Genomic DNA, 27679 nt, shown 5'->3' on the forward strand with positions numbered 1-27679 from the left:
GTATTTGTTATTAGGAACTAGACAAATTCTCCCTAGTCCACTTACTCAAGTTTCACAGCTCAAGAGTACAGACCTGTGACAGACTTCTTTGGGACACAATCCAATCCAAAGAAATTTCCACATTCCAAAGCTTTCCACCGTGAAAGATGCTCAGTTTCTGTAATTTCTGTAGAACATTGCACATGCCTCCTTTCCTGTTTCAGCCACAGCAAAATTAAAGAGAACTGAAACCCTAGAGAGACTGAGTTATTCAGCAACATGAATGGCGAGTCTTGGGCAAGATGACCTGGTGTGGGCAATCTCCCTTGTCTTCAACAGGGAGTCTTTCTTTTGGAAGTCTCTTTCTCTAGTTCCTGTGGAGATTATTGGAGGTAATGACCGTTAAGAAGGAGGTTAAGCCATGTGGTATGGCTATTAAGTGGGGTCAGGACACCCCCTTTTCTAGGTGGTTCTCCTCCTTACATCATCATGTCTGCTGTGCTCATGTCTCTGCCCCTTCCGCACCTCCGCTGGTCTTCCACAAATCCCCTTTATGCTGTTTAGTGGCATGTGACCTAAATCTGACTGGTGTTCTGGCTTTCCCAGTACTCCCAGTGGCTGGAAACTGCAGGAGTGGAATCCTTGTGCTTCACCCTTCTTTCCTGGATCTCATGTCTGGTATAGCAAAGCAATGGGAGTGACTAATTCCAGAAGCATGTGTCCTCAGGTAAAGAGTGGAAGCGCTTTCAAGAGAGCCTTTGGAAACTTAGCGAGGCCTCCAGGTCATTGCCCCCTAGGAAGGCATTGCTGTCCCTGCTTGGTCACTGTTTCTACCAGCAGCAAAAATCCTCTGTGTTGAAGAAAGAAGAAAAAGGATTGGTGCTATTACTTCTGAATTCAGAACCATTTTGAAAGGTTCTGTGGAAAGTCTGGGACAAGAAGGTGATGACCATCTAAATCCAGTGCAAGCCCCACATCAGCGCCAAAGTTCTGACTGTCACCAAACCCTTAATGGTATTAAAGTCATCGGATGAAATTCTGTTTATGGGGAAAGGAGGGAAGCTGAGGATCTGCCTTGATCGCAGGAGTAGCTTCACACACAGGAGAGGCGGCTATGTTTTGTTGCACTTATGTTTGTATTTGACATTTGTCACTACTCTTGGCCCTCACTGTGTACTCCACATGCTAGTGTGGTAGCTGCAGCAGCTGAGATGCCACTCACTCAACATGCTACCCCAGGCAAAGTCTACCAGTGTGTGCATTCTTGTGCATAGATACGGGCCAACTTCAGGTGTTGTGCCTCAGGAATCATCCATCTTGTTTTGTGGGACAGGGTCTCTCATCTGTTAGGCTAGGCTGGCCAGCCAGTGAGCCCACCTCTATCTTCTCAGTTGTGGGACTTACAGGCTCACCGTTTCTTCCTTGTATTTGCAAAACAAGAACTTTACTGACCGAGCTATCTTCCAAGCCTGTATGTGTCTCCTAACACCAGGTCTAGGTGTTCACTAACCTGGCTTCACAGCAGCAGCTGAAATAAGGACTAATTTCCTTTATATATAGAAAAAAATAATGTTCATTTTATAGTCCTTTGGGAACAGGGATCAATGAGAGAAAGGAAGAGCAACAATAAAACAAAGATGCTGAAGGTTTTATGTGGCACACACCCCAGCTGACAGTTCTTTGGTCTCTCAGAAGAGTCAGTCAGTATGTACCGTTGCAGACACCAGTAAGCATTTCTTAGCTGGCAGTGCCCTCGGCCTGTAGCCGCCCTGTAAAGGCTCCCCTCTCACCAGTAGTGAACCCTCTTTAAAGCCAACTAAATCTAATTTAAGGACACAAATTGAAAAAGCAGCGTTGTTTATTACAATGTAGACTTATTAACTTAAAAAAGCCCCAAGCCCTCGTCTTTCTGTTTAGAGATAAAAACGAAACTCCAAATGAGGTTTAATGCACTCCCCAGATATGAGGTTTAATGCACTCCCCAGATCGTGTTCCTTGGACAGATTTTTTTTTTCCTTTAGCAGTAAATTTCAAAATCAAAAGGACTGAGAAAGAAAGGGGCTTCCTGTCATAAATAGGATGGGTGGTATTCTTCAAAGCATTTTATAGCTTCCAACTGTGCATTATAATTTCAAAGTCATTGAAAGCATTCTCCACTTGCAGAAGTGCAAGTCCATTCAGAAGCATGCCTCAAGCAGGCACTGTGCATGGAGGCCAATGGGGTGGGGGTGGCCAAGTGTCCTGCTTTCACCAACTCACCACAGAATTCTACAGCCTTGCCACCTAATGGCACAAAAGCCAGCTTGGTCATCCTGTTGGCCTGCCTCTACACCATTCTGTAATAAAGTTCAAGGCTGCCAACTTTCTAAACATGGTTACAAAGGTGACGTGAGGATTTCATTGTTGTAACTGTCAGAGGACAGAGCGAGCAGAGGGGTGCTGGCACTGCAGTGCCTTAGGTTGGCAGGAGAGTGAGACTACTGGATGTGGGGTCCCTGATGGTACTCAGGGTCTGTGCCCTGGATCTTTGGCACTATTCAGGAATAGAAGCAGTCTTCTAAGACAGTAGACATCAGAAGAGCGGGCTTCCTCTGTGTTATCTCCAAATGAAGAAAGAGCCTTTTAGCTCTGAGGGACCTTCTGGTTCACAGGAACCTTGTTCATGGGACAGAATTGCCACACAGCTGGGGCTGGTGTGAGGCCATGTGAGTGCTCTGTACAAATGCTTTGAGAAATTCCCAGTAATTTGGACCCAGAGGGTGGCGTGAGCATCAACTCCTCAAGCCTCTTCTCTTCCATCCAGTGGTCACCTGGGCCCTGTGCTTTCTTTTACAACCAAGACTCATGGCAAGGCTGGTTGGTCTTGAGCTGTGTGGTCCCCACCCCTTTTCTGTCCTGAAGCCCATGCTGTTCACAGCCTTCACCGTCATCTTGCTGGAATGAAGGTGCCCACCTTGTAGACGTCACCCTGTCATCCTGGCGTGCATTCCTTTGTGTTATTCATTTCCAAAGTCTTACTGAATCAAAAGACCAGCTTTTGGAGTGGAAGAGAAGGCTGTAGTACTAAGATGACACAATTACTATATTGGAGTCACCTGCAGTGTCCACAGTCTCCCAGGCATGGTTCCCCACCTCCCAGGAAGGCCATCACTCTTCTGACCCTCAATTTAGGGAGGTAAATTTGGTCAATTCCCCACAAAACAGCAGGCCACAAAATTTATTGAGTATGTTACCAACTAGCATTAAAACAATAATAAAAACTCAGGGTGTTACATATAATGAGGGAAACGTAGAAAAGTAGCATTTGTGTGTGCACATGTTTGCACATGCTCAGACACAGCAATGTTCATAAGTGTGCCCGCTGGAACCCCTCTTTACTGCCCCTTCCCCTATGCCTATATAATTAGCTGCCCCTACTGTGTTTGGACTAGATGAGCCATAGGCCTGAACCAAGGCCTATAGATGCCTTTGAGACACTGGCTGAATGTGGTGGTATTGTGTCCCCTAAAATATTGTGCAGGCTAATAAACTTATCTGGGGTCAGAGAATAGGACGGCCACAATGTTAAACATGAGGATAGGCAGTGGTAGCACACGCCTTTAATCCTAGCATTTCAGAGACAGAAATACCTCTGGATCTCTGAGTTCAAGGCCACATTAGAAACAGCCAGGTATGGTGACACACACCTTTAATCCCAGGGAGTGTCAGCAGAAAGTAGAAAGATATATAAGGCGTGAAGACCAGAAACTAGAAGCATTTGGTTGGTTAAGCATTCAGGCTTTGGAGCAGCAGTTCAGCTGAGACCCATTCAAATGAGGACTCAGAAGCTTGCAGTCTGAGGAAACAGGATCAGCTGAGGAACTGGCGAGGTGAGGAAGCTGTGGCTTGTTCTGTCTCTCTGATCTTCCAGCATTCACCCCAATACCTGGCCTCAGGATTGGTCTTATTAATAAGACCTGTTAAGATTCCTGCTGCAGGCTGAATGTGGGCCCTGGTCGCTCAGACATGTTGCCACAGTCCACCCTGGTGGCAGTCCCACTGTTAAAAACACAGAACTGTTGCTTGAATTACTTGACAGGTTTAGTGGTCTGGCCTCAGATGCAATTCTGTCATGAAGGCTTTTTGAGACCTATCCTTCATGTACCCATCTTTCCATCTGCACCCAACCCAAACAGCATGTGGATTGTTGCATACCCAGGACCCTGTATTGGTGGAGGGTCTAAAAGCCTGCAGAGTTCTGGAATCCATTTCCAGTGGGGTAGGCGGCACATATATGTGAAAACCCAGCCATGCCCTCTTACATTCTAAGCAGAACATCCTGGAAAGAAATTTTCCTTGGGGGAAGGTATTTATTTGGTTAATTTTGAGATGGAGTCCTACTGTGTAGCACTGGCTGGCCTGGAACACTCTATGTAAACTAGACTGGCCTCAAACTTGCAGAGTTCTGCCTGCCTCTGCCTTGTGAATATAGGAATTAGAGGCATTTACCACCCCCTGCTAAAGTTATTTGTTTGTTGCACTGAAGAGTACATACCTGTGTATCACACAAGAATCAACTTTATGGCAGCTGGGAAGACTCCAGTGACCCAGCCTCTCTGTCCTGTCATTTGTGTGCTAGACCCTGTGCTCACACACATGGACACCTGTCCATTGGCCTGGTGGGGCAGTGAAGGGCCATCCAGGCTATAGGCTGTGCCTCCCTCTCCACACCCCATTCAGGATTGTCTGCTATCTGTGTTTTCAGCTCAGAAGGGAAGAGAGCATGTTCCTAGAAGTCAGATATCCCGCTGTAGCACAGGCAACACAGAGGCAGGAGCCTTTCAACTTCACTTACAGGAATGACTCTGAATCGCCCTCTCCCACCTCACAGGCTGCCACCTTTCCCTTGGCCTCTTCTATCTTGGCCTGGCCTGACCATGTGATGCTATTTCGAATTCAGGCATTCACCAACTCCAGACTTGCTGGCAAAACCTTCGGAGTTTCCTGATTTTTAGTCACTATTTAAACCATTAAATTTTCAACTCTACTAACAGCTGAAGTGCAATAAAACACAAATATTTAAAGTGTAATTTTCCAAATGTGGTGGCTTACACCTATAATCCCAGAACCTGGGAGGCAGCTTTGAGCTACACTGAAAATTCTAGATCAACCTGGGCTACATAGCAAACAAATGTCTCAGAAAAACCAAAGCAAAGTTAAATGTGCAGTTAGATCATTTGGAGCACATACATAAACACAAGAAATACTAAAACTAAAAGAACAGACTTGAAAAACTATGGAAAGGGAAAAAAACAATAAATTCAACTATAAACATTCACAAATGTAAGCAAAGTCACATGGCATTCAAAACATACTACAGACTAAGGGGAAAAGGTAAAGGTTTACTCAACAGACTGGGAAAGAGGTTCCACCTTTTACCATAGAGGCTACCCTCACAAGGTTCATTCCTGGGGCTCTTGTTCTCTGGCACTGTTGGCCAGCAACTCTTCCCAGAAATAGCTTCTTTAGACTAATTGGTTTGACAACGTCATCCCCTGTCCCTCTCTACTTTCCAGTAGCCCTGCTGCACTTGGTAAACAGTACCTCCTGTGAGCTGTCCCCATTCCTCAGAGGTTGATAGCCAAGAAGTAGTAGTAGCTCAAGATGTGGGAACTGTGAAGGCTGTTGATAGGAGTGAAAATCGTGGAAAGGCCCTTTAACAGTATCTTTCAGAACACAGACATGCCTGCTGTTTGACCTGGGAATGGCACAACTTCACATCGAGCAGAGCAATACCCACAGAGCAGGAGACAGCACACACCTGGGTTTCCATGGCTTCATGGGTCATTTCTGTCTTCACTATTTCATGAACCATCCCTCTGGGGGCATCTGGTTCAGCACTGCTGTAGTGGGACATTTAGTGGGCTGTTATCAGAATTGGGAAGTCTTTCTTTACTCATGAAAACAACAAGTCGAGACAGTCTAGTGCATTGGTTGTTTTAAATCAGGGCATGTTATGCTGTCATTTTAGATGGTGTAAGAAAAACCCGAACAGAGGCAGCCTCTGCACAGAAATTTTAGAAACAGTTGTAGCATGGAGAGGGGCAGCGTCTAGGTTCTGTTAACAGTCTTAGTTTAATTGGGTCTACAGTGAATTGGCTCCAGTTCCCTCCTATCCCCACACTCACCCACGCACTGGACCTTACCCAGTGCCTACTGGGGTCTTGTGATCAGAACAGCCTGCTGGATGCCAAACACTATCATGGATGTATGTAGTGTGCCCCTACTTTGATGTTTACCTAAGGAAGTTTAAAAACACAGGTTAAGGTTTACCCTCCCACAGTAATGCAACAATTACTTGACAACGAGAAAGAATATGCAAATGAAACCAAGCTGCTTCTGAGTGTTGTGGCTCAGTGAGTGGGGTGTTGTCTCCCTGCCAGTGTCAGCTCAGGGGGACCTTGATTGAAGAGGTTGCCTCTGAAGGGCACTAAGGTCTGTGATCTGGAAAGAGGCAATTCACCTTCCTGCTGGTGTGCATCTTCAGGTACTGCTGGGGTGACAGGTGTCACCTTGTTCATTGAGGGATTAATTATGGGTGCATGCGAGTTTGGAGGAGAAAACTAAGATGTTCTTTGTTGCCCAAAGAACTAAATAGAAAGCTGAAAGTCCTTGCGTGAGTGGAGGCTAGGGGGTTGGGGGGTGGGAGGCAGAGAGCTCTCAGCCTTGCAGCATCTCTGTGGTGTCTTTTAAACATCCTGTCTTTGAAATACTGAAATGCATGTAACCCTTGCTGATGAAAAGACTGTTTTGTCCTGCTCTGTGTGGGGTGGGGGAGGCGGTCTGTCCTTCCTAGATGCCATGGTTGCCTTCAGGGTTCAGAAGATTGGCTCTCTTATTAGTCATGACAATGAACCATTTCTAACTGTAAGAGAAGTGGAAATGCTGACCTCATGTTGTGAAAGAGCCTCTGTGACATGGCCTTCTGAACCTTCACAGATCCCAGCCAGGCTGCAGCCCCCAGCTCCCTACCCCCATCCATGGGGCCTTGTTCCATTAGGAAATGTGCCCGGGTGCATGTTCTGTTATTTCTCTGTGTATAAATAAGAGGAGAGCACAGAAAAGAGAATGAGGGGCCAGAGATGTAGGTCAGCGGGTAGCATCCTTGCCTAGCGTGCATGAAGCCCTGGGTTTGATCCCCAGCACTGCATAAATAAGACATGGTTGCTTACACTTGTAATCCTGTCACCTGGAAAGTGGAGGCAGGAAGTGAAGAAGTTCAAGATCATCCTTGGCTGTGCATCAAATTCGAGGTCAACTTGGGCTACCCGAGACCCTCTCTCAACAGGTGTGGGGGCAAGCTATTTGGTGAAGTCCTTTTTGTCTAGATTCTTGTTTCCCCTACCCTCACAACTGATCCTGTACACAGGCCCCAGCTAACAGACTCCCTGCCTCCCATCTGCCAACCATAATCAGGGACACCTGACTACATACATGAGCTATATAGCCCGCCCACCAGTCAGGCGGTGTATAAAGTGTAAAGCCTCGCCTTCCTCTGAGGGACATCTCTCCACTTGACCCTCCTTCAGTGCCCTCACCATGCCGCTGCTGTCTATGGCATTAATAACACTTAGTAAGTCTCTTACCCCAAAGAGCAGTTAGTCTCACTGTTCCCCTCGAGCCTCAGTCCTGAACCTTTCTAAAGCCCTCCGTTCTCAAAATAAAATGTATGCCTCACAGTTTTAGAATGACAAAAGTCGTCAGCCAGGTCCTGCAACCGTAGGTCCTCAAAATACTTTGGACCTGAGAGTTGACATGAGAGCGCCTGTTATCACAAATAGGTACAGGTATCTTGCTGATTTGCAGTTGAGAAAAGTGAGATTCTTGGGCCTGAATCTTGCAACTGGCAGAGCAGTAGGTCCCTGAGTCAGTGACTGTCATACCGAGCTCTCCTGACTAGTGCTCATTTTCAAAACTCACAAACAGGCCTTAATTGCCAGGTGTGGGTGTGGCTAGGCCACTGGAAATGACCTTGAATTGGGAGGAAAAGGAGAGGGACAGACAGCGCCAGGGACAGCCAACCCCAGTGCTCTGCACATTTGCTTCCAGAGTCAGCTCTGGACCATAGTCCTGGTGGTGCCCCTGGCTGGAGTGTGGGAGAGCTAATTCTTCATGGTTTCCTAGGGGCTCCCCCACCACCCCCACTCCTGAGCATTGTTAATTTCTGGAAATCTGTTTATACAGGTTCAGGGAAGACTCCAGCCTGGAATTTCACATAGTGATGTGATCTGCAGAAGGTCAAGCCAAAATGTTGGCATTGCTTACATTTATTACTGCCTGCAAATGGATCACTGCAAAGTGCCTCCCTCTTTCAAAGGCAATAAAAACAAGGGTGACAGGAAGAGTCTTTAAATTTTACTGGCTGATACTGAAGCAGTGACGTAGCATTCATTGATTGGCTGGCTGTTCACTGGGTGTAGCTCAGACAGCCTGCAGGCAACAGCTGTGGCATTGAGAACCAAACAGGCAGAAGCTTCTGGTTTAAAATCGTGATGATGTGGTGCCTCCATACAGCGAGATGGCCCTGCAAGGAAGGCTCTTATCCCTGGTGGATTCACTGCTGTCTCACAGGCAGAGGATGCCTGTTGAATTCATAAGAGGTAGGGCAGAGAGAGGGTCCTGGCAAGTTCCTGCAGGCAACCTTTAGGATCATCTTTGAAAAGGGCTTGACATTCCTACATGGTGCATGTGGGGCTGCCAAGCCGAGAGCAGTCTGATCGAGCACCTCTGTGCATCTCAGCAGAGGCACCCAGCTTGGTATGACTTTGAAGTTGTTATCATCCTATATCCTGCGTTTTAAGTGTTAAAACTGGCAACACCACGAGTGTAGACCTAACACACAACTCCTGTTAACTTTACAGTTGTGTGTGACACAGTGAAGCTACTGTCTGAAACGTCATGTGCTTTCTACTAATGTTGACTGACGGTCCTTGTGCTTAGGAGTGCCAGTCCTCTCTTTTAGGAAGAAATGAAATGCAAGTGCCAAACTGCCTGCAGAAGTTTCCCTGTGCTTCAGTGAAATTGCAGTTCAGAGGCTGTCTTGAGACTCTCCTGGCCAAGGAACATTGTTCACCAGGTTTCCTGTCTTCCTTCCTAAGGTTCGCCATCGATGGTGTGAGCTGGTCATTAAGCACAAGTACACAAAAGCATATGAGCAGGTGGCGAGGTTCCTGCAGGAGGATCAGGTGAGTGTGACTTCCCGGGAGGTGGAAATTGGCTACCTTCACTAGTGCCAGCTTCTCCACATCGATTTTCAAAAAAAAAGTGAAGGGCTAGTTGTTAGCATTGGAGGATCACTGGCAATGGTGAGCTGATCCCCTCTCAGTGTGCCTTTCAAGTTGAGAGTGGCATACCACAGAAGCTCCTGTCCTCTGTCCACTGCCACAATGGAGTGTGGCATTCTGTGAGGCTTGCTCTAAAACTTCAGTCCAAGGCCACTGCTTAGCAGCACGATTGGTCCATCCAGTTTGTAGGAACTCTAATTGCAGTTATAGCATGCGTGTGAGTCATCTGGGAGATCCTTGGATCACCTGTTGGGAAGCTAGGCCAGGCACAGCCCAGCCTGTCTAGGAAGCAGTCTCCTACCTCAAATCTCAGGCACTGTGTGTGTGTGTGTGTGTGTGTGTGTGTGTGTGTGTGTGTGCGCGCGCGCGCGTGCGTGCGTGCGTGCGTGCACCTGCCTGCCTACCTGTCTGTCTGTCTCTGCTGTCCATAACCTCATCTGACACTTCTTTGGTCTATAGCACATTTTGAGGGCACCACTCAGGGTGCCTCCTCTGACATTTTGTACCTCGTGACATGTCCCCACATGACCTCCCCCATGTACCACATGTTCTCTTCCAACCCCAGCCTATGTGCACACTGTGGGCTGATGGGCTAGAGCCACTTTGAATAGGGTGGAGAGTAGGGGTGGGGTGGACAAAAGGGATCTTGACAGGGTCTGAGGACAGGGGCAGTCAGCAAAGTGGAGGCAGGTTATTCCCATCAAGAAAGGGATGTGGTTTTGTTACAGCAGAAATGTCACATTTGCACAAGGGTGTAAGAGGTGTTTGGGGGGAGGCTGGGGTTGGGAGATGGCTCAGTGGTTAAGGGCTCTGGCTGCTCCTCCAAAGGACCCAGGTTCAGTTCCCAGCACTCACATGGCCGCTCACAACCAGGGGATCTGGAATCCCCACACGCACATATGCAGACAAAACCAATGTACATAAAATAATAATTTTTTTTTAAATGAAAGGTGTTTGAGAAAGCAGACAGAACAGAGCTAAGAGCAGCTCAGTGGATGGCAGCCATGTTGTCTACTGCACAGGGACCGACCTCCATGCCTCAGCCTAGCAGGAAAGTTCTTTGGAAGCCACTGCTGAGTTTTATCCCGTGCTGCCTTTGAAGTCCTTTGAATTTGAAGCAGAATGTAGCCCTTGGGAAGCTCTGTAGAACAAGAAAGCAAGCAGGACTCTTGGTGTTGCAGACCATAATTGCCTGTTTTTAAAGTTGGCATAGTGCAAATTCAAGCCTTTGTAGCATTGTTTTCAAAGCAGAAGAGCCAGTGTCTGATGTTTTGGGACCTGGTGGTGAGAAGTGGCCGGGCTGGGACAAAGTGAAGACATCTGCCCTGGCTGCATGGCTGTAGACCATGTGGTCTCTGTGGCCTGGTAGGTGATAGGCCCTACTCATGCCAGCTGCCCTTTGGGATGACAGATGCAGGGTTTTCCTTAGTGACCTTTGGGAGAGCTCTCTCTCTGCCCAGAGTGTTCCTGAAAGTAGGTACTGTGGCTTGTCACTCACCATCAGAGTGACAGAATCAATAAAATTGCATGTTTCTGTTGTTGGCTTTTTGGTATTCGTTTGGCGCATGTGCGCGAGCGTTTGGGTGGGGATGAGATAGAGGGTCATCATGTGACTCTGGCCTTGAACTCACAGAGACCTGCCTGCTCTGCTTACCAGTGCTGGGATTAAAGGCCTGTGCCACCATAGAGCTGATGAGGACAAAGAGGAGACGAAGTAGAAACTGCAGGCTGCAGCTAGTCAGCTGCATGGCAGTTTCTTTTCTCTGGTTTGTGTTTTTAGACCAGCTTATGTAAAGCAAGTACAAATATTCCCCCATAAATATGTGTGCAGCCTCTTTACCCTTTGCCATTCTGTTCTGGCCTCCGTGTCCTGCAGGCCATGGGCGTATACCTATATGGGGAGCTGATGGTAAGCGAGGATGCCAGGCAGCAGCAGCTTGCCCACAGGTGCTTTGAGCTGGTGAAGGAACACATGGACAGAGCCTCAGCCCAGGTGGTGTCCGAAATGCTGTTTTAAAGAGGTAATTCTCTTTCCTTTCTTTTCCTGACCATCCAAGTCAATCTGTAAGCCACCTGATGAGCCAAGGCCACCACAGCACCAGAAGTCCTTGTAAGGACTGCCAAAGGGTCTTGGGGACAGGAAGGCTCAGGGTCCCTGGGGCCACCTCATTTATCTTCTGGAGCTATGGGTGTGAAACAAAGGTGTCCTCCTGAAGGCACAGTAGCCCTTCTGTCAATGCTTTGGCCACCTTGGGTCTCACACAGATCCGCAGGCTTCAGGATCAAGGTCAGCAGAGGGTTCTGCAGCCACACTGCTCTGCTCCAAGCTTCTACATGCAGGCATCTCTCCTGGGCCTTGTAAACCTGAGCCTCCTTTGCCTCTGTCCCCCTGACTGTGAAGTAGGCAGCAAGAGTATTCCTGCCTACTCCCCTTGCTCAGTGACACTTGTGTGAGGTAGGCAGCAGGTGTGTCCTCCCCCCCTCCATGACACTGTGTCCTCAGGACATGTCTGTTTCCATCTCCTGCTAGAGCAGGATTTACCCGAGCTCCAGGGTCTTATGTGTGACTTGCCTCCTCTGTAGCCTAGTGTGTCGTTCAGCCACTAAGCTTAAAGTTCTTTAAGCAGAAGTGTGGGTCAGTATGTTTTTCTCTCACAGTCATAAGTTATCATTTCTACATCTCCTCAAAGTTTCTCCATGGCGGTACATGATGTGATGTCTACTTTTGTGTATTTTTTTTTAATTTCCAATCAGATCTCAATCATTGTGTTACTCTGTTCTCTGTGATTTCTAATTAATGAATATTTAGAATTGTGTTACCAGTCTTAACCCATTGTTGAACATTTAATTTACATTACATTTTCACATTTCAATTTTACAAAGCCCACTTCTGTGTAATATGTTTATTTTATTTATATGAAAGAACTATAATTATGAAGGGAAAACATGTTTCCTGAAGCACAACCATGTTCTTGCAGAAGAGGTGGGGACCATCATAGCCAGGCTTAGAGATAGTAGGATGCAGAGAGTGACTGTCTAGCCTACTGAGCCCGCACACCACAAGCTGTGAAGGGGATCTGTGTAATAGGCAGAAGCAGTTGGACACCTCTCTACCTGCCTCCTGCAGGCATTTCCCTGGAAACTTTAACAGACTTGGGGAGAGTTGTATGTGTGGTGTGTGAAAATCACAGTGAGACCACTGTCCCCTCTTCATATTCTCTTCACCTTGGAGAACCAGAGTCACACGGTGGTTCTGGTGCCTCTTCCTTGTGATTTTTTTTTTTTTTTTGCCCCCTCCCCTCCCCCGAGCAGGCAAACGAGAATGTCACCAATCCTCAACTTCCTAGCTCCCCTATGAACTTTCTCTGCTGTCCCTCAGCCCCTCCAGCTGAATGCTTGGTCACAGCAGCCCTGGAGACCTGTGTGGATGGGAATGAGAGGTGTTCCCTGCATATCACACCTTCTGTCAGAGAAGTGCTTCCTCATCTGAAAGACCAGGAGAATCCCAGGCCATTCAGAATCTGCAGTTTGAGGATAGGCTGTATCCTCATAGTTAAAGGCCACAGACTCAGAGCAAGGATGGTCCCTGAGGTATTCTTCACACAGCTAACAGCAGGAGGCTACACTGCTAGTGTGGTGGGCTCAGAGGCAGTATGGAGGAGGACGCCCAGTGCCTGTGGATGGGAGTAGTAGGGCATGGCGCTGCCCTCAACTGCTCTGGCTGCTTGGGTTCCTGGCATGCTGATTTGTGACTTGAGATTAAAATCACATTGCCAGGGATTACCACGCAACCATGACCTTGGCTGCTTCTGCAGAACCGTGGCTACTTTCTCTCTGCAGTTTGGAGAACAGATGCACCTTGTGGCTCTTTGGAAACAAAAGAAGCCAACAACCTTCGAAGATGCTCACCAGCCCTTTAATTATGGCCGGCGATGACCTCTCTAACAAGGTGCAGAGCTTAGCTGATTGGTGAACAGTGACTGTTTTCCGCTTTGTTCACAGTGGCTAAGTTCTGCACCTGAAGAGAAGGTGAGATGGGGACAGTTAAGTTGCAGCTGCCGGGCAGAGGCCACTGCTGCCAGGTGTGGCCACAGCTGGTGGTCAGCTTGGTGTGGAACCAGATTCCAGAGGAGGAGAGACCAGCCTGACCCAAGGGTGTGTTGTCAAGAGTGAAAGCAGTGTGTTGAGACCACCCTTAAGTGTGTCTACAGAGAACACAGAGCCACTGAGTAGTTCACTGTTATGTCAAATATCTTAGAAGTCACAGAAAACTAAATCCAGATGCATAACCAAGGTTGAGTCAAACATGTCTTGGCCAGTGCCACACGTGAGGGAGGGTTCTCTTGTTCCTGCGGCTGCTGGGCGTGGTGAATTTTCTCTTGTATTTGCAGTCCAGGTTTCCATGTCTCCACAGTCGCTGGCAGGATGATGCCGAGGGCACACCAGGAGGCACTGCCCAGCTGTGATTGGACCCGCCCTCCGGTGCCTACTGAGCTGATATCAGTTCTCATTTCACACACTGGCTCAGTTCAGCAGGAACAGGAGTCGAGCCCTTGAGCAAAAAGCCTACTCATCTGTAGGTACCTGAGGCGGGCCTCCCAAGGAAAAGAAGATGAAGGGCCTGAGTGTCTGGTGCCAGATCTGGAGAGCAGTGGTATCCCTCTGTATGTGCTCCTGGGGTGGGGATGTGAAGAATGCAGGAGTCCTGGAAAGATTGCATTCTTGCTCTGAATGCAGAGAGAGCAGAAGTCAAGCCTTCGGTCTGTGGCTGAGGCAGAGTGTGCCCTGTCATCTGCTGAGCTGAGCCTTCTGAAGCAGGAGGATGCCTGCCTGAAGGGGCCCTTTCTGTAGCCACCCTTGTCAGTGGACCTCTCTGGGCTTCACAGCCCTTGCGTGGCCTGTGGTGTGACTGTGCACCCTAGGCTTGGGATTGTGAAATGTGGCTTCAGTCTTGTCCCTGTCCTCCCATGAAAGTTCCTTCTCAAGTGGAGGGCAAAGGCCGGGAGGAACTCCTGACAGGAATGACTGTGGTGACTGGGTAATAAATTTTATTGCTGTTTTCTTCACAGGATAGATCACAGTGAGACACTCTTTCATATGCCTCCTCCTGGCCCTGGTAGGACCAGGACTTCACTGACCCAGGACATCAAAGGGAGGATTATGTGGCTGCTAAAGCCATCAGCCCACAGCAGCAGTCACTCGAATCTTGGTCTTCTATTTCCCAGACTGGACTCCATGGCATCTATAAAAGGCGGAGCCTCATAAACTGTTGCACCTGGCAGCTGCTCTTGTTCCCAGTCCTGGAGAGACTGGGTCTAACACTGGAATCGAGCTGTGACTTTAAAGCAGTTGTTCAAAGAATGAAGGATACCCTCCCCTAGGCGGATGGAGAACCGGCTGCCTGCTTCCTGTGATTGCAAAAGCTAGCTGCAGTGGTCTGAGATGACAGCATCATGTGACACCTCCCATGGCTGGTCCCCAAGGATTCTGCAGAGTCCTTTTGATGTGTTCAGTTAATAGAACCTTTCTGCTTTTGAAAATGCAGAAAAGCCTAAGATGTCTTAATAAAGTATTGGATTTGCTGGTATTCCTGTTTGCTTCTGAACTTGATGCTGCTTAAAAGCAAGGAAGAACATGTGTCAGAATAGGCACTTTCCACATGTTCTCTCCTTTTCTACCCTCAAATCTCTGGGGAGATCTCCAGGTGTTGTTAATTCTGAGAAAGCTGAAAGTATAAGGAATTAATGTGTTGTGGGACTCAACTCTTCCAAAATGTGGAGTCTCAGCTAGTCTAACACTATGGGAGTCTCTGGTGAGACCATTTTTTTTCTTTCCTTTGAATATTAACATATAGAACAAGCTCTAAGAAACTTCCAGTTTCTGTCCAGAGAAAGATGCTGGAGTCACATGTGCCCAGACAAGGTTGAGCCATATGAAAAGGAACTGGAAGGAACGTTCTGTTGCCTGGCTGGGTTCTGCATTCAGGCCTGCTGGGAGAGGATGCTCTAGGACAGACTGAGAAAAGCATTGGCAAAGAATCCTTGGTCTTGGTCTGGAGAACCTGGGTCATACCAGCAACTGCATTGTGGATGGTTACAGAGGGCTTGCAGATGGTTATCTGCTTTGTATACTGTGATGGTAGAAGAATCAAATGTGTTCAATCTGACTTGATATTATACTGCTTTCTGTGAAGACCTGAAATAAAAGGCTGAATCTGTGGCTCCCTGGTTCTCAGAAGCACTTTGGGGGCTTGCTTAGAGGTGGAGCAGAGACCACACACCCTGTAAGGTCCCTCTGTGAGAGCCTCAACATTCCCTACCTCCAGTGAACTAGGGGTGACCAGCCAAGCACTGGTTTAGTCTGGTTTTTTTGTTTGGCTTCTTTAGGAACCACTGAAGCAGAGCAGAAGTGGAATTTTGTCAGGGGGGTAGGCCCCTTGTCTCTGTCAGTCACTGAACCCCATGTTTTGCTTTGACTGCTTGGGTTCTTGCCAATGGGTTTCAGGTCAGTGGAGGCCTCACTGGAACTGGATACCTGTGTCACAAATTTGGTGGAGGATCTGTGGTAGAGCTGGCCAGACGCAGAACAAGTTTATCCCCAAAGTAGGCGAAGCTCCTGCCTCCTATAACTGCACTAGAGGCTTGGAAGGCTTCCCTCATTTGGCTGAAACCTCTAGAGTCAAGAAGGGTACACTCTCCATTCTTTCATGAGTTACCTGACTTTACAATGCCCAGAGCACTGCATTGTTAACCTCTGTCAATAGGATGTATATCAGGGTTTGAGTGAGAAAGAATGTCCAGGGAGGCTTGACACTGCCACAGAGGTTCCTCATCCAGGGAGGAGCGAGCTTTCTCTCCAGCATATGGTCCATTTGATGAATGGATTGCTGGTGGAGGAAGAATGTGGACAGTCACCCCAGGCTGCTGCCTCAAATCAGATGTGGGCAGAGAGAAATCACAGGAAAGATGTGGACTAGCTCCTTGGGTCAGTGTTTGCTGTGTACCATGGTGTGTAGCTCTTGGTCTCCAAAGCGTTTGATGTCCAAGCACTCCCAGGAATGTCCTGCCTTACTACTTACTCAGGGGTATTGTTGAAATTATTAAGGCCACTCCACATAGTTAAAAGGGAGGTTTATTTTGTGGGGTAACTTACAAGTGAAGGGATAGGTTGCAGGGTCTGGGAAAGGTATGGCGCAGTCTGGCGGTGTTCTCTGGAGAACTCTGCTTGGTCTACCTCCAGTGCCCAGGGTCCCAGAACCAAGAGAAGCCTCTCCTCTCGATCCTGGGTCTTCAGCGTCCTCCCTCAGCCCCGCCTTGTGGGCATGACCATTCCCGAAGCCCCAATGGGGGTTGGAACTTCCAGGCCAAGGCTGGGATGGCTACCCACTACACAGCGGCAAGGGTTTGGAACTCTCCTTTCCACTGCTTGGATGTGAGGTTGAGCCTGTGTTGCAAAGCTTGGAAGTCTGAACTTGAGTCTGCTGCACGGGTATGGAAAAGGACAGAGCTGTGCCCAATGGTCAGGCACACTTGTTGCCTGCACCATTTCCATGTCATTTCCAACCTCACCTCAGCCAATTCCTGGAGGAGTCCAGGGTTTTCTCCTTGTACCTCAGGCTTGAAACATGGGCCCTAAAGAGTCACTTAGTTTCTTGCTGAAGATTCCAGCTTCTCCCTCTTAGACAAAGGGTAAGATATAACCTGACAAGAACAAACCACTTTGCCAACAGTTGATGCCTGCAGTAGGCAGAGGGGCTGGGACAGAATGATCCTTGTGAGATCACTGCCAAGAGGTGGGTGGGAATAGCAGAAACACCAGCCTCCTCTACTTGTCACCAAACACTGTCCCCTTGATTGCCAAGCAGATGCCCAACACTAGAGAACAGACCAGAGCTGGGCCAGCCTGTCCTTACAGAGACCACCAGAAAATGGCCTCCTTCCATCCCTGACCTGGCCCCCTGGCTCCAGGAGCTATGCACCCCAACAGTCACACCATCTCTTCCCCACATGAGTACTTTAAACCAGTGCCATCTGCAGATACTTCCAACATGGATTAGAACATGTCTCAATAACATGTGGCCAGTGCCAAGACAAGGTTCTGCCTGGTTCAAGTAGCGGGAAGGTGGCACATCTGGATCCAGTGATGCTGACCCCTGGGCCATGGTTCCTTGCATAGGGGAGAAAACAGCAGTGGCCCCACTTTGTTTTGTCCCTCTACATATATCCTGAACTTGGCCTAGAAAGGCAGCTGTTTGTCCTCGCCACACTCTGGTTTGTGGAGGAGAAGCGAGCCTCAGTGAGTCAGGCTTGCTGGCTGGTAGCTCACCACCCATAGTGGCTCTCACTACCCTGTCTATGGGGCTTTGGGCAGCAGCTAAGGGAGAGGTACTGGGAATTCTGACTGGACTCAAGACAGGAGGGAAGAGTGGGGTTGAGTAACAGTCTCAGAAAGGGCTCCAGGTTCTCTGTCTCAACAGTTCCTGTAGAATTAGAGGATTTTAAAGCATTCATTTTTAATAGAATTTCACATCAAAAGAATGAAATAATCTATACCCTAACAAGTCATCCTTGCTCATGGTGAGCAGAAATGTCATGGAATGCCCCTGGGATAGAAACCAGAAATAGCAGATGTTCCTAAGCTTAAGCCATCCCTTTAAAACGAAGAGAAGGTTTTGTAGGATCCGTTCCACACAAGTGCCAAGCTCCTACCAGCTTCTCTCCTCCAGTGGTTCAGCAGGACATGGCCACACAAGCCCAGAGAGCAGTCAACAAGGCTGCTGTGAGGCATACACAGAGACCTCTGTTCTCCACAGCGTTACCTTTGCCACAACTGTCCTCCCCAAAGTAGCTGATGCCCAGTGAGCAACAAGAAGCAGTACTCAGGAGCTTGGGATCTGAAGGAGTAATATGCATGCTTCATACTCCAATCCAGCTGGCCACCAAGTGGGTTATAGATGGAGCCAGCCAGTGGAGGAGCACAGCCTGCCGCAGCCATGCTTCCCAAGCAGACCTGGGTTCAGGGCTTGTGGTCTTGTCTGGCCTGTTCCCTGGGTAGTTGGGCTGCCATACCCATTCCCCATGTACAGGGATGCTGCCCAGACACCTCACTGGGGCTTAGCAGTGGTTTGAAAAGTTTGGTAGTTAGCCAGTTCCTTGGAACACTCCCTCCTTGGGGCATTTCAGTCTGAGCCACCATACACAAAAGAGCCATCAAGCTGGAGAGAGAGCCCCTGGAGTGGCCTGGCCCCATCACAGCTCTGAGGATCCCAGGGGTGGGGGTTGGGAACTGCCTCATCCTTTCAAGAAAGGTTGCAGAAAGTAGTCTCGTGGGTGTGAACTCAACCCAGCCATGGTGAACTCAGCCCCCCTGGCCGGATCTGTGGGGTTTATGAGGTGAGAGGGAGGAGCAGCAGTCCTGCTATTCAGGGCAAGGTTTTTATGGCTCCTTCCCACCATTGGTGCTGTCTGAGAGACTGATGGACCCATAAGGCTGTTCTCTTCCAGTCCATAACCAGACAGCATGAAAAGGAGGAAGGTTGTGCAAGCCGGGGAAGTTTCCCAGGACAGTGTGGGCTGCCAAGAACCTTGCTTTTTACAATATAAAGCATGTTACAGGTATACCACACAATCCCACAGGCCAAGCAGTCATAGAAAAATCCAATCAAACTTTAAAGGACATGCTAAATAAACAGCAACAGGTAACAATGACTCCTAGAAATAGATTGCATAGTGCTTCATTAACCTTGAATTTTCTCAATGCTGATGAGAAAGGAACAACAGCTGCGGAGAGACATTGGACAACAGACAAAACTCCTGAGCTAAACCAACTGGTTTATTTCAAAGATGTGTTGACCTCAGAATGGAAACCTGGATATGTCCTACATTGTTTCTACAGGAGAAGAAAAGCTATGGATACCAACAAAATTAATAAAAATTTGATTCGAACAGGAGAAACCCCTTGATGAGGAGAAGTAAAAGATCATCCACCAATTTTGACATCTCTTCAAGTTATAAGAAAAATTTAACAATCAAAGGTTGGGGTAGGGTTCTGTTTTTGTCTTTCCAGGGTAATGGAAATACCCATCTTCCAGAAATCATAAGGCTTTGGATATCTGGATGTTTACAGCAGAAAGAAAGAATCTATTGGTACCAATCTACACAGGGTAAAATATCACTGTCTAACATCTATATCTCTATCAATCTAGAATAGTTGTGGTTCCAATTCAATTAAAACCAAGCTGGCTTTGGAGATGGAATTGGCTCACTCCTTCTCTAAAACCCAAGCATATTGATAAAAGAAAAGGTTGAGAGATTCTTCCGTCCCATATCAGAAGAGCCCTCTGATGTGAGACAGAAGGAAACCAATTATAAGGGACCATTGTCTTCAAGATTCTAATTCTCTCCATGCTTACTCTTGATTTCTTGGAATCCTTTCTTACATGTCATGTCATCTTTAAATCCAAACCTTCCATTCTGATAAAAAAAAAAAATAAGTTTTTCCAGTAGCAATCTCTGAAGTCTCCAGAAGAAAGATGGGGTCCCAACAACAACAATTCTACCCAATCCAGAATGATGCCATGGTAATCATCATCATACTACACTTCTTGCCAGAATTTCACATAATCTTACCCATTACTCTGAGAGTTGCTGTGGAATCTACAGTTAGTCTAACTGAGATTTAACTATCTGAGCTTTCTCACAATACCCAACAGAGATACCATCGCCCCCTAGACAGCAGGAAGCAATTCTAAGAAAATGGCACGCCTTCTCCCTAAGGTTTCATATTTCTCAGGATTATGGATAATGGTTCTAGGGTTGAGGGTGGAAGAAACTGTTAAACTCAGTACTCTCCTTAAGGAAATATGACTCAAAAAAAGGGGGGGAAGAAGAAATGGAATGGATAGGTATAAGATATTATGGTAGACTATCAAATCTTGCCCTTCATTACTCCCACTGTCGTCCAGGTTGTTCATGTAGATCTCATCCATTTCTCTGTCATTGGGTGATCCTTGGGTCTTTCCTAGGGTTCCGTTTTCTAGGTAGTCTCCCTGGAGTTGTGTAGCAGTCTAGTCATCTTTGTTTTACATCTAGTATCCTCCTGTGAGTGAGTACATACCGTGTTTGTCCTTCTGAGTCTGGGTTACCTCACTCAGGATGATTTTTTCTAGATCTATCCATTTGCCTGCAAATCTCATGATGTCATTGTTTTTCTCTGCTGAGTAGTACTCCATTGTGTATATGTACCATATTTTCTTTATCCATTCTTCAATTGAAGGGCCTCTAGGTTGTTTCCAGGTTCTGGCTATTACAAACAAAGCTGATACGAACATAGTTGAGCAAATGTCCTTGTGGTATGATTGAGCATTCCTTGGGTATATGCCCAAGAGTGCTATAGCTGGGTCTTGGGGGAGATTGAGGGAAAGAAAGCTTAGGGGAGCAGGAGATCCCAGCTGGATCAAGAACAGAAAGGGAGAATGAGGAATAACAGACCATGATAAATGAAGACCACATGAGAACAGGAATAGGCAGAGTGCTGGAGAGGTCCCAAAAAATCCACAATGATACATCCTCTATAGACTGCTGGCAATGTCAAGAGAAAGCCTGATCTGACCTAGTCCAGTGATCAGATGGCTAAACACCCTAACTGTCGTGCTGGAACTCTCGTCCAATAACTGATGGAAGTGGATGCAGAGATCCTCAGCCAGGCCCCAGGTGGAGCTCCAGGTGTCCAATTGTCGAGAAAGAGGAGTGTCTGCAAGAGCGTGAATTGTTGAATCCAAGATAGCAAAAAGCACAGGGACAAATAGCCAAACGAATGGAAGCACATGAATTATGAACCAAAGGCTGTGGAGCCCCGAGCTGGATCAGGCCCTCTGGATAAGTGAGACAATTGAATAGCTTGATCTCCTTGGGAGGCACCCAGTCTGTGGGACCAGGACCTGTCCTTAGTGCATGAGCTGGCTGTTTGGAACCTGGGGCTTACACAGGGACACTTTGCTCAGTCTGGAAGGAGGTGACAGGACCTGCCTGTACTGAATCCACCAGGTTTAAATGAATCCCCAGGGGTGCCTTGGTCCTGGAGGACATGGGAATGAAGGGGAGGGGCTGGGGGGAAGGTGGGAGTGAGGGCAGGAGGGGGGAGGACAGGGGAACCCATGGCTGACGTATAAAATTTAAAACACATAATAATAAAGAAAAAAACAAAAAAAAGATATTATGGTAGACTATCATATACATTAGTAAACAAATTTAGTAAAATAGCAGCCTTATGCTGTGCGTATCACTCTGTATAAATAAAATGCTGTTTGGCCAGTGGCCAGGCAGGAAGTATAGACGGGACAAGAGAGAAGAGAATTCTGGGAAGTAAAGGCTGGGTAGAGAGATACTGCCAGCCAGCCGCCTTGACAAGGAGGATGTAAGGTACTGGTAAGCCACGAGCCACATGGCAAAGTATAGATTAATAGAAATGGGTTAATTTAATATAGAAGAAGTAGATAACAAGAAGCCTGCCACAGCCATACAGTTTGTAAACAATGTAAGTTTCTGTGTGTTTACTTGGTTGGTTCTGAGCGTCTATGGGCCTGGTGGGTGAGAGAGATGTGTCCTGACTGTGGGCCGGGCAGGAAAACTCTAACTACAGCCTTAGATAATTTGCACTGTTATGAATTCTTATATGTTGATACAAATATAAACTTTTTATATTCCTGTTTAAGATAATTTATATATTGATACAAATACAGAACTATGTTTGTTATAATATACACATATTTTTACTCATTTCAAATATTTGTATACTGATACAAATGTAAATTTTTATCTGTCATACTGTATGTATGTTCTACTTCTGTTTAAGATATTCTGTATACTGATATATATTTAGGATTATTATCATATTGCATATTGCTCTATACATTCCTACCTCTGTTAAAGATATTTTGTGTATTGCACAATTTAAAGTCATTGTCCTTTTACTGTACATTTGCTTACAGACTGTTTGCCTTATTTATATGAAGCCTTAGTCTTTAGGTTGTTTAGGTAGATAAGACTTACAGAGTTATTGTCACCTATGCTTGTCATGTCTATAATTATGTTAGTTAGGTTATCCAGATTTGTAAATACATGGGTCAGATGGATAGGTAATCTTCAAACACTTCATAGACCTAGAGAATATGGCATTTAAATAACTTAGAATTCTGTTGACGTGAGACACAATTGCTCCTGGCAGTACCAATTTGATCCTGAGAGAATGTTGGGCTTCTAAGACATTTCCATTTGGAAGTTTGTCTTCTTGGCACAAAATGGCCTACTGGGCAAAGAACTGCCCTTGCCTCAACTGCTGACAGTACAAATGCTGTCCTTTCTGGACAAGCAGGACACAAGGAAAGCGACCACTGTACTTTGCCTAGACAGGGTAAGATGGTCTTTCAGAATTCCTGCTTCTGAAAATGGTCTGTCAGATACTCTAGGCCTGTAGCCAATTTGAATGCACCAACGATGCTGAGAAACATTAGGTGACTGTCCAGGCTGCCAGCTGTCTCTGTCTACTCTTGCAAGACTCCCAAAAGTTGCTTGCATCCTTCTCCCATTTCTCAGGTATTATTATAGTCCTTCTCAGGTCTTTGATGAGGTTGAAGACTAGCAGTTATAGTTACAACTTAGTATATATACATATATAATATCTTAGATAGAATATATTAAGTATTAGACTCAGGTTCTTTAGGATAGGACACCTTTTGGAATGATCTTTGTAACATGCCACCTATCCACGCTTTAGACTTCCCTGGATTTTAGTATGTTTTTTGCTTGATATTGTTTGCATTTATTGTAATTCCAACTTATCTAGGTCATTATCCCTCATTACTCCTGGACAATATTTGATAATCATTTCTTTGTATATAGTCTTGTATTAGGTTAGAACCTTCTTATTTAGACCAAAGGGGGTGATGTAGTGGGTAGCCATTCCAGCCTTGGCCTGGAAGTTCCAACCCCCATTGAGGCTTCAGTAATGGTCACGCCTACAAGGTGGGGCTGAGAGAGGACGCTGAAGACCCAAGATGGAGAGGAGAGGTCTCTCTTGGTTCCGGGACCCTGGACGCTGGAGGTAGACTGAGCAGAGTTCTCCAGAGAACACTGCCGGACTGCGCCATACCTTTCCCAGACCCTACAACCTATCCCTTCATTTGTAAGTTACCCCACAAAATAAACCTCCCTTTTTAACTACGTGGAGTGGCCTTAATAATTTCACCAATAACCCCTTTTGGGTCCAGTATGCTGCTGCTGTGCCTATGGGGTGGCAGTGCAGATTGCTGCAATCACTCCTCATTGTATCAACCAGGGTCCCAAGTTCCAGAAAGTTCTTTTGCACTCTGGTAAGTCCTCCCTTGCTGCCCACTGTTCAGATGGAATAACCAGTGGGAGAAGTGTAGCCTTCTAAGCAGGGTGGGACTTCAGGCTTTGAAAGGCTGAAGGAGCAAAGCCACCAGGGCTGACACAGCTTCGTCTCATTCCTCACTTCAGACCTCAGTGTTGGAATCTCTGGACACTTGGCACTATGACCTGTGAAGGATGGAGACAGCTGTGAGGTTTAGCCAGGGGTGGGAGTCTTTGGGTAGTAGTGATGTTGAATTATAAAAATCAATAGTGATTTAAGGGTAAAGAATGCATGTCAGAGCACATAGCTCCAACTATAGAAAGTACTAAACTAGAAAATTCTATTCAGATGCTAGACTGTAAGTACTGGGAAAAAGCAGTAAAAGTGCCACCCTGCTGACTAAAGCACAGGGAAGGCAGATGTCTCCTTTAAAGTCACAGATGGTGTTTGGCCCGTTTCACTCAGCACTGTTTGGCAAAACCCCTACTAAATCAAGCAAGAAGCTGTCTTCATGCACAGGAGACTACAGCCTTCCTCTGTCCTTCCTCCTTCTCCTCCTTCATTGCCTCCCATTTCTTTCTCCACATATCACACATGCACACAAGCAGAAACTGAAAACTGAACAGCTTTCTCCCTTTTACCTGGTCTCTGCCTCAGACAATCACTGTAGTATCACTCATTCCTGTGTTTACCTCCAACAGAGACATCTCCACCATGGTCCAGCAAGTACACAGAGAAGCACCCTGCCTCACAGCAACCATGTAGTGTCCTTGGGGGGTTGGTTTGGGGCCCACCACAAATTCCAAAGTCTGTGACACTCAAGTCTGTATAGAAGATGGTGTCATGTTCACATTATCAGATTATACAGCCACTGGGTGCGCGCGTGCATACACACACACACACACACACACACACACACACACACACACACACACCCTAGGCTTGCTGGGTAGCTGAGGGTCATCTTGGCCTTCAGATCCTCCTACCTCCAGACATGCACCACACCTGGATTTCACACTGCATCCCCTGCCTTCCCTCACACCTAAACCATCTCTAGGCTACTTGCATGAGATAATGTGAACTACAAATAGTTGATATGTTGTGTTAAGTGCAAGCAGAAAGGAAGAAGAAGTTTGAATGGGGTTAGTAAACACATTCTTTCAAAGAGTTTCCATTGTGGTTGGTTGGCTCCTTGGGTAAAAAATCCATGGACACAGGACAACTGTATACATTTGGTTTTTTTTCATGCAATAGACACATCTGGCTCGTGTATGCACTGTTGTCGGTGTCCTTTTTAATCACTAGTCTCTTATGTACCTGGTTAGAAACAGCTGTTCCTTCATCTGTTAGCCACACACTAACCTGGAGGAGTTATTCATGTGAAATTACAGTAACAGAGCCAGGCCTCGGGTGTGCCTTCCTTGTAGCGCAAATTGTCAGAAGGTCTTATTAATAAAATCAAACCTGAGGCCAGTTATTGCGGTGAATGCTGGAAGATCAGAGAAGCAGAACAAGCCACAGCTACCTCACCTCACCAGTTCCTCAGCTGATCCTGTTTCCTCAGACTGGAAGCTTCTGAGTCCTCATTCCAATGAATCTCAGCTGAACTGTGCTGCTCAAAAGCCTGAAAGCTTAACCAGCCAAATGCTTCTTTCTAGTTTCTGGTCTTCACGCCTTATATATCTTTCTGTTTTTGCCACCACTCCCTGGGATTAAAGGTTCACTGCTTGGGATTAAAGGTGTGTGCCACCAAGCCTGGCTGTTTCCAATGTGGCCTAGAACTCACAGAGAACCAGAGGGATTTCTGTCTCTGAAATGCTAGGATTAAAGGTGTGAGTGCCACCATTTTCTAGCCTCTGTATCCAGTAGCTGTCTGTTCTCTGACCCCAGATAAATTTATTAGGGTGCACAATATTTTGGGGAACACAATACCACCACACTTCCTTCCTAACCTCTTTGCTTACCTCACTTAGCCAGGGCCTTCCCCTCAAGGTTAGCTGCACCACATAACCCTGGCTGGTCTGTGTATGCACAGGTACTAGCACCTGAGGGCACTCCAGATATGCCTGTCACTTGAAATCCAGGCCATGTGAAATGGGAAAGGAGACACCCGAAGCAGGTGTATATTACAGGGAAGACAACTATAGTTTAGATTTTAGTGTTTTTATTGTGGTAAAACATTCACAGCATAGAATTCACTGCTCTGGAGATCCACAGCCAGGTGCTAGGCCAAGCTCCAGGAGTCCAATTAATGAGAGAGAGGAGGCATTCTATGAGCAAGGGACATTGAGATCATGATGGGAAAATGAACAGAGATGACCAGCCAAACTGGTGGAAATGCATGATCTGTTTAGAAGCTTTAGAAGCCCATATGGGACTAGACTAGGCCTTCTGGATAGGTGAGACAGTTGTTTAGCATGAACTGTTGAGGGGGGCCCAGGTAGTGTGATCGAGACCCGTCCCTGGTGCATGAGCCGGCTTTTTGGAGCCTAATGCCTGTGGTAGGACACTTTACTCAGCCTTGGTGCAGGGAGGAGGGACCTGGACCTGCCTCAGCTGAATCTACCAGGCTATGCTGACTCCCGTGGGAGACCTTGCCTTGGACTAGGTAGGAATGAGGAGTGGGTTGGGGGGGGGAATGCTAGGTGCTGGGAAGAGGGAGGAGAGGGGAATCTGTGGTTGGTATGTAAAATGAATAGAAAATCTCTTAACAATAAAAAAATGGGGAAAAAAGAATCACTGCTCTGGTGTTTTGAGAGCAACATCAGTGCTGTGCCTCATTGCTGTGTGACCACCACAACCTGCATTTTGAACTTTCTTTTCCCAAATGGAATCTTTTGTACCCACCAGACACTAGCCCATCCCCTGCTCTCCCAATTCCCTGGGGGTGGCGCCACTAGACTATCGTGAGGTTTTCTGTTCTAGGGATAATGTGTGAATTTTACAATGTCCCTTTACATCTGGCCGGATGGTATAGCTTAGCGTAATCTGAGAATTTCATTTTAATTTTAAAATTTGTATTTATAATTACCATGCACGTGTGTAAGATGTTGAGGGTGAGCATGGTACATGTGTAAGATCAGAGGACAACTAAGTAGTGCTGTGGGATGTCTGTATGTTAAATGTGTTGCTCTGATGAGTTAATAAATAAAACACTGATTGGCCAGTAGCCAGGCAAGAAGTATAGGCAGGACAAGCAGAGAGGGGAATTCTGGGAGGTGGAAGGCTGAGCAGAGATATGCTGCCAGCTGCCACCAGATGTAAGGTACTGGTTAGTCACGAGCCATGTGGCAAAGTATAGACTAATAGAAACAGGTTAATTTAAGATATAAGAACTAGATAATAGGGGGCTGGAGAGATGGCTCAGAGATTAAGAGCACTGACTGATCTTCCAGAGGTCCTGAGTTCAATTCCCAGCAACTACATGGTGGATCACAACCATCTGTATTGAGATCTGGTGCCCTCTTCTGGTCATACATGCTGTATATATAAAATAAATAAATAAATAAATAAACAAACAAACAAATAAATCTTAAAAAAAAAAAAGAACTAGATAACAAAAAGCCTGCTGCGGCCATACAGTTCATAAGCAATATAAGTCTCTGTGTGTTTACTTGGTTGGGTCTGAGCGGCTGTGGGACTGGCTGGTGAGAGAGATTGTCCTGACTGTGGGCCAGGCAAGACCAGGAAAACTCTAGCTACAAATGGCGCCCAACAGGTTGACAAGAGTTTCCACCTAAAACCTGAGAAACAAGATTCTAAAATGGAGCTAAAAACAGCTTCCTAGTTGTCTCTCTCCAGTTAGTGGCAGCCTGCGTGTTTGAGCTACTATGGCGGGTTCCTGGTGTGAGCGTTTGACCAGCAGTATGGCAGGAATGAGGCATCTACAAGTGGCACATTATGCTGTGTGGTGGATTTAGTCTTTGCTAGTACAAAAAAAAAATAGTTTTTTGGGCTACACACTGCTTTGATAGAACTGCTTCTGATAGTTGATGGTACATATGGCT

The 27679-nt window shown here is 46.7% G+C and overlaps 1 protein-coding gene across 2 annotated transcripts in view; it reads left to right on the forward strand.

Moving 5' to 3' along the window:
• Positions 1-14889, forward strand: part of LOC118584362 (aminopeptidase O (putative)) — a 317174-nt gene extending 302285 nt beyond the window's left edge. For both annotated transcript variants that reach the window (XM_036188550.1, XM_036188551.1), the window contains 3 exons: positions 9117-9203; positions 11179-11323; positions 14372-14889. In XM_036188550.1, coding sequence (XP_036044443.1) covers positions 9117-9203; positions 11179-11319 — 228 coding nt within the window. In that variant the 3' untranslated portion in view covers positions 11320-11323; positions 14372-14889. The remainder of the gene's footprint in view (positions 1-9116; positions 9204-11178; positions 11324-14371) is intronic.
• Positions 14890-27679: the final 12790 nt, after the last annotated feature.

The sequence above is a fragment of the Onychomys torridus genome, chromosome 5, assembly GCF_903995425.1.
Source record: "Onychomys torridus chromosome 5, mOncTor1.1, whole genome shotgun sequence".
Classification (NCBI taxonomy): Eukaryota; Metazoa; Chordata; class Mammalia; order Rodentia; family Cricetidae; genus Onychomys; species Onychomys torridus.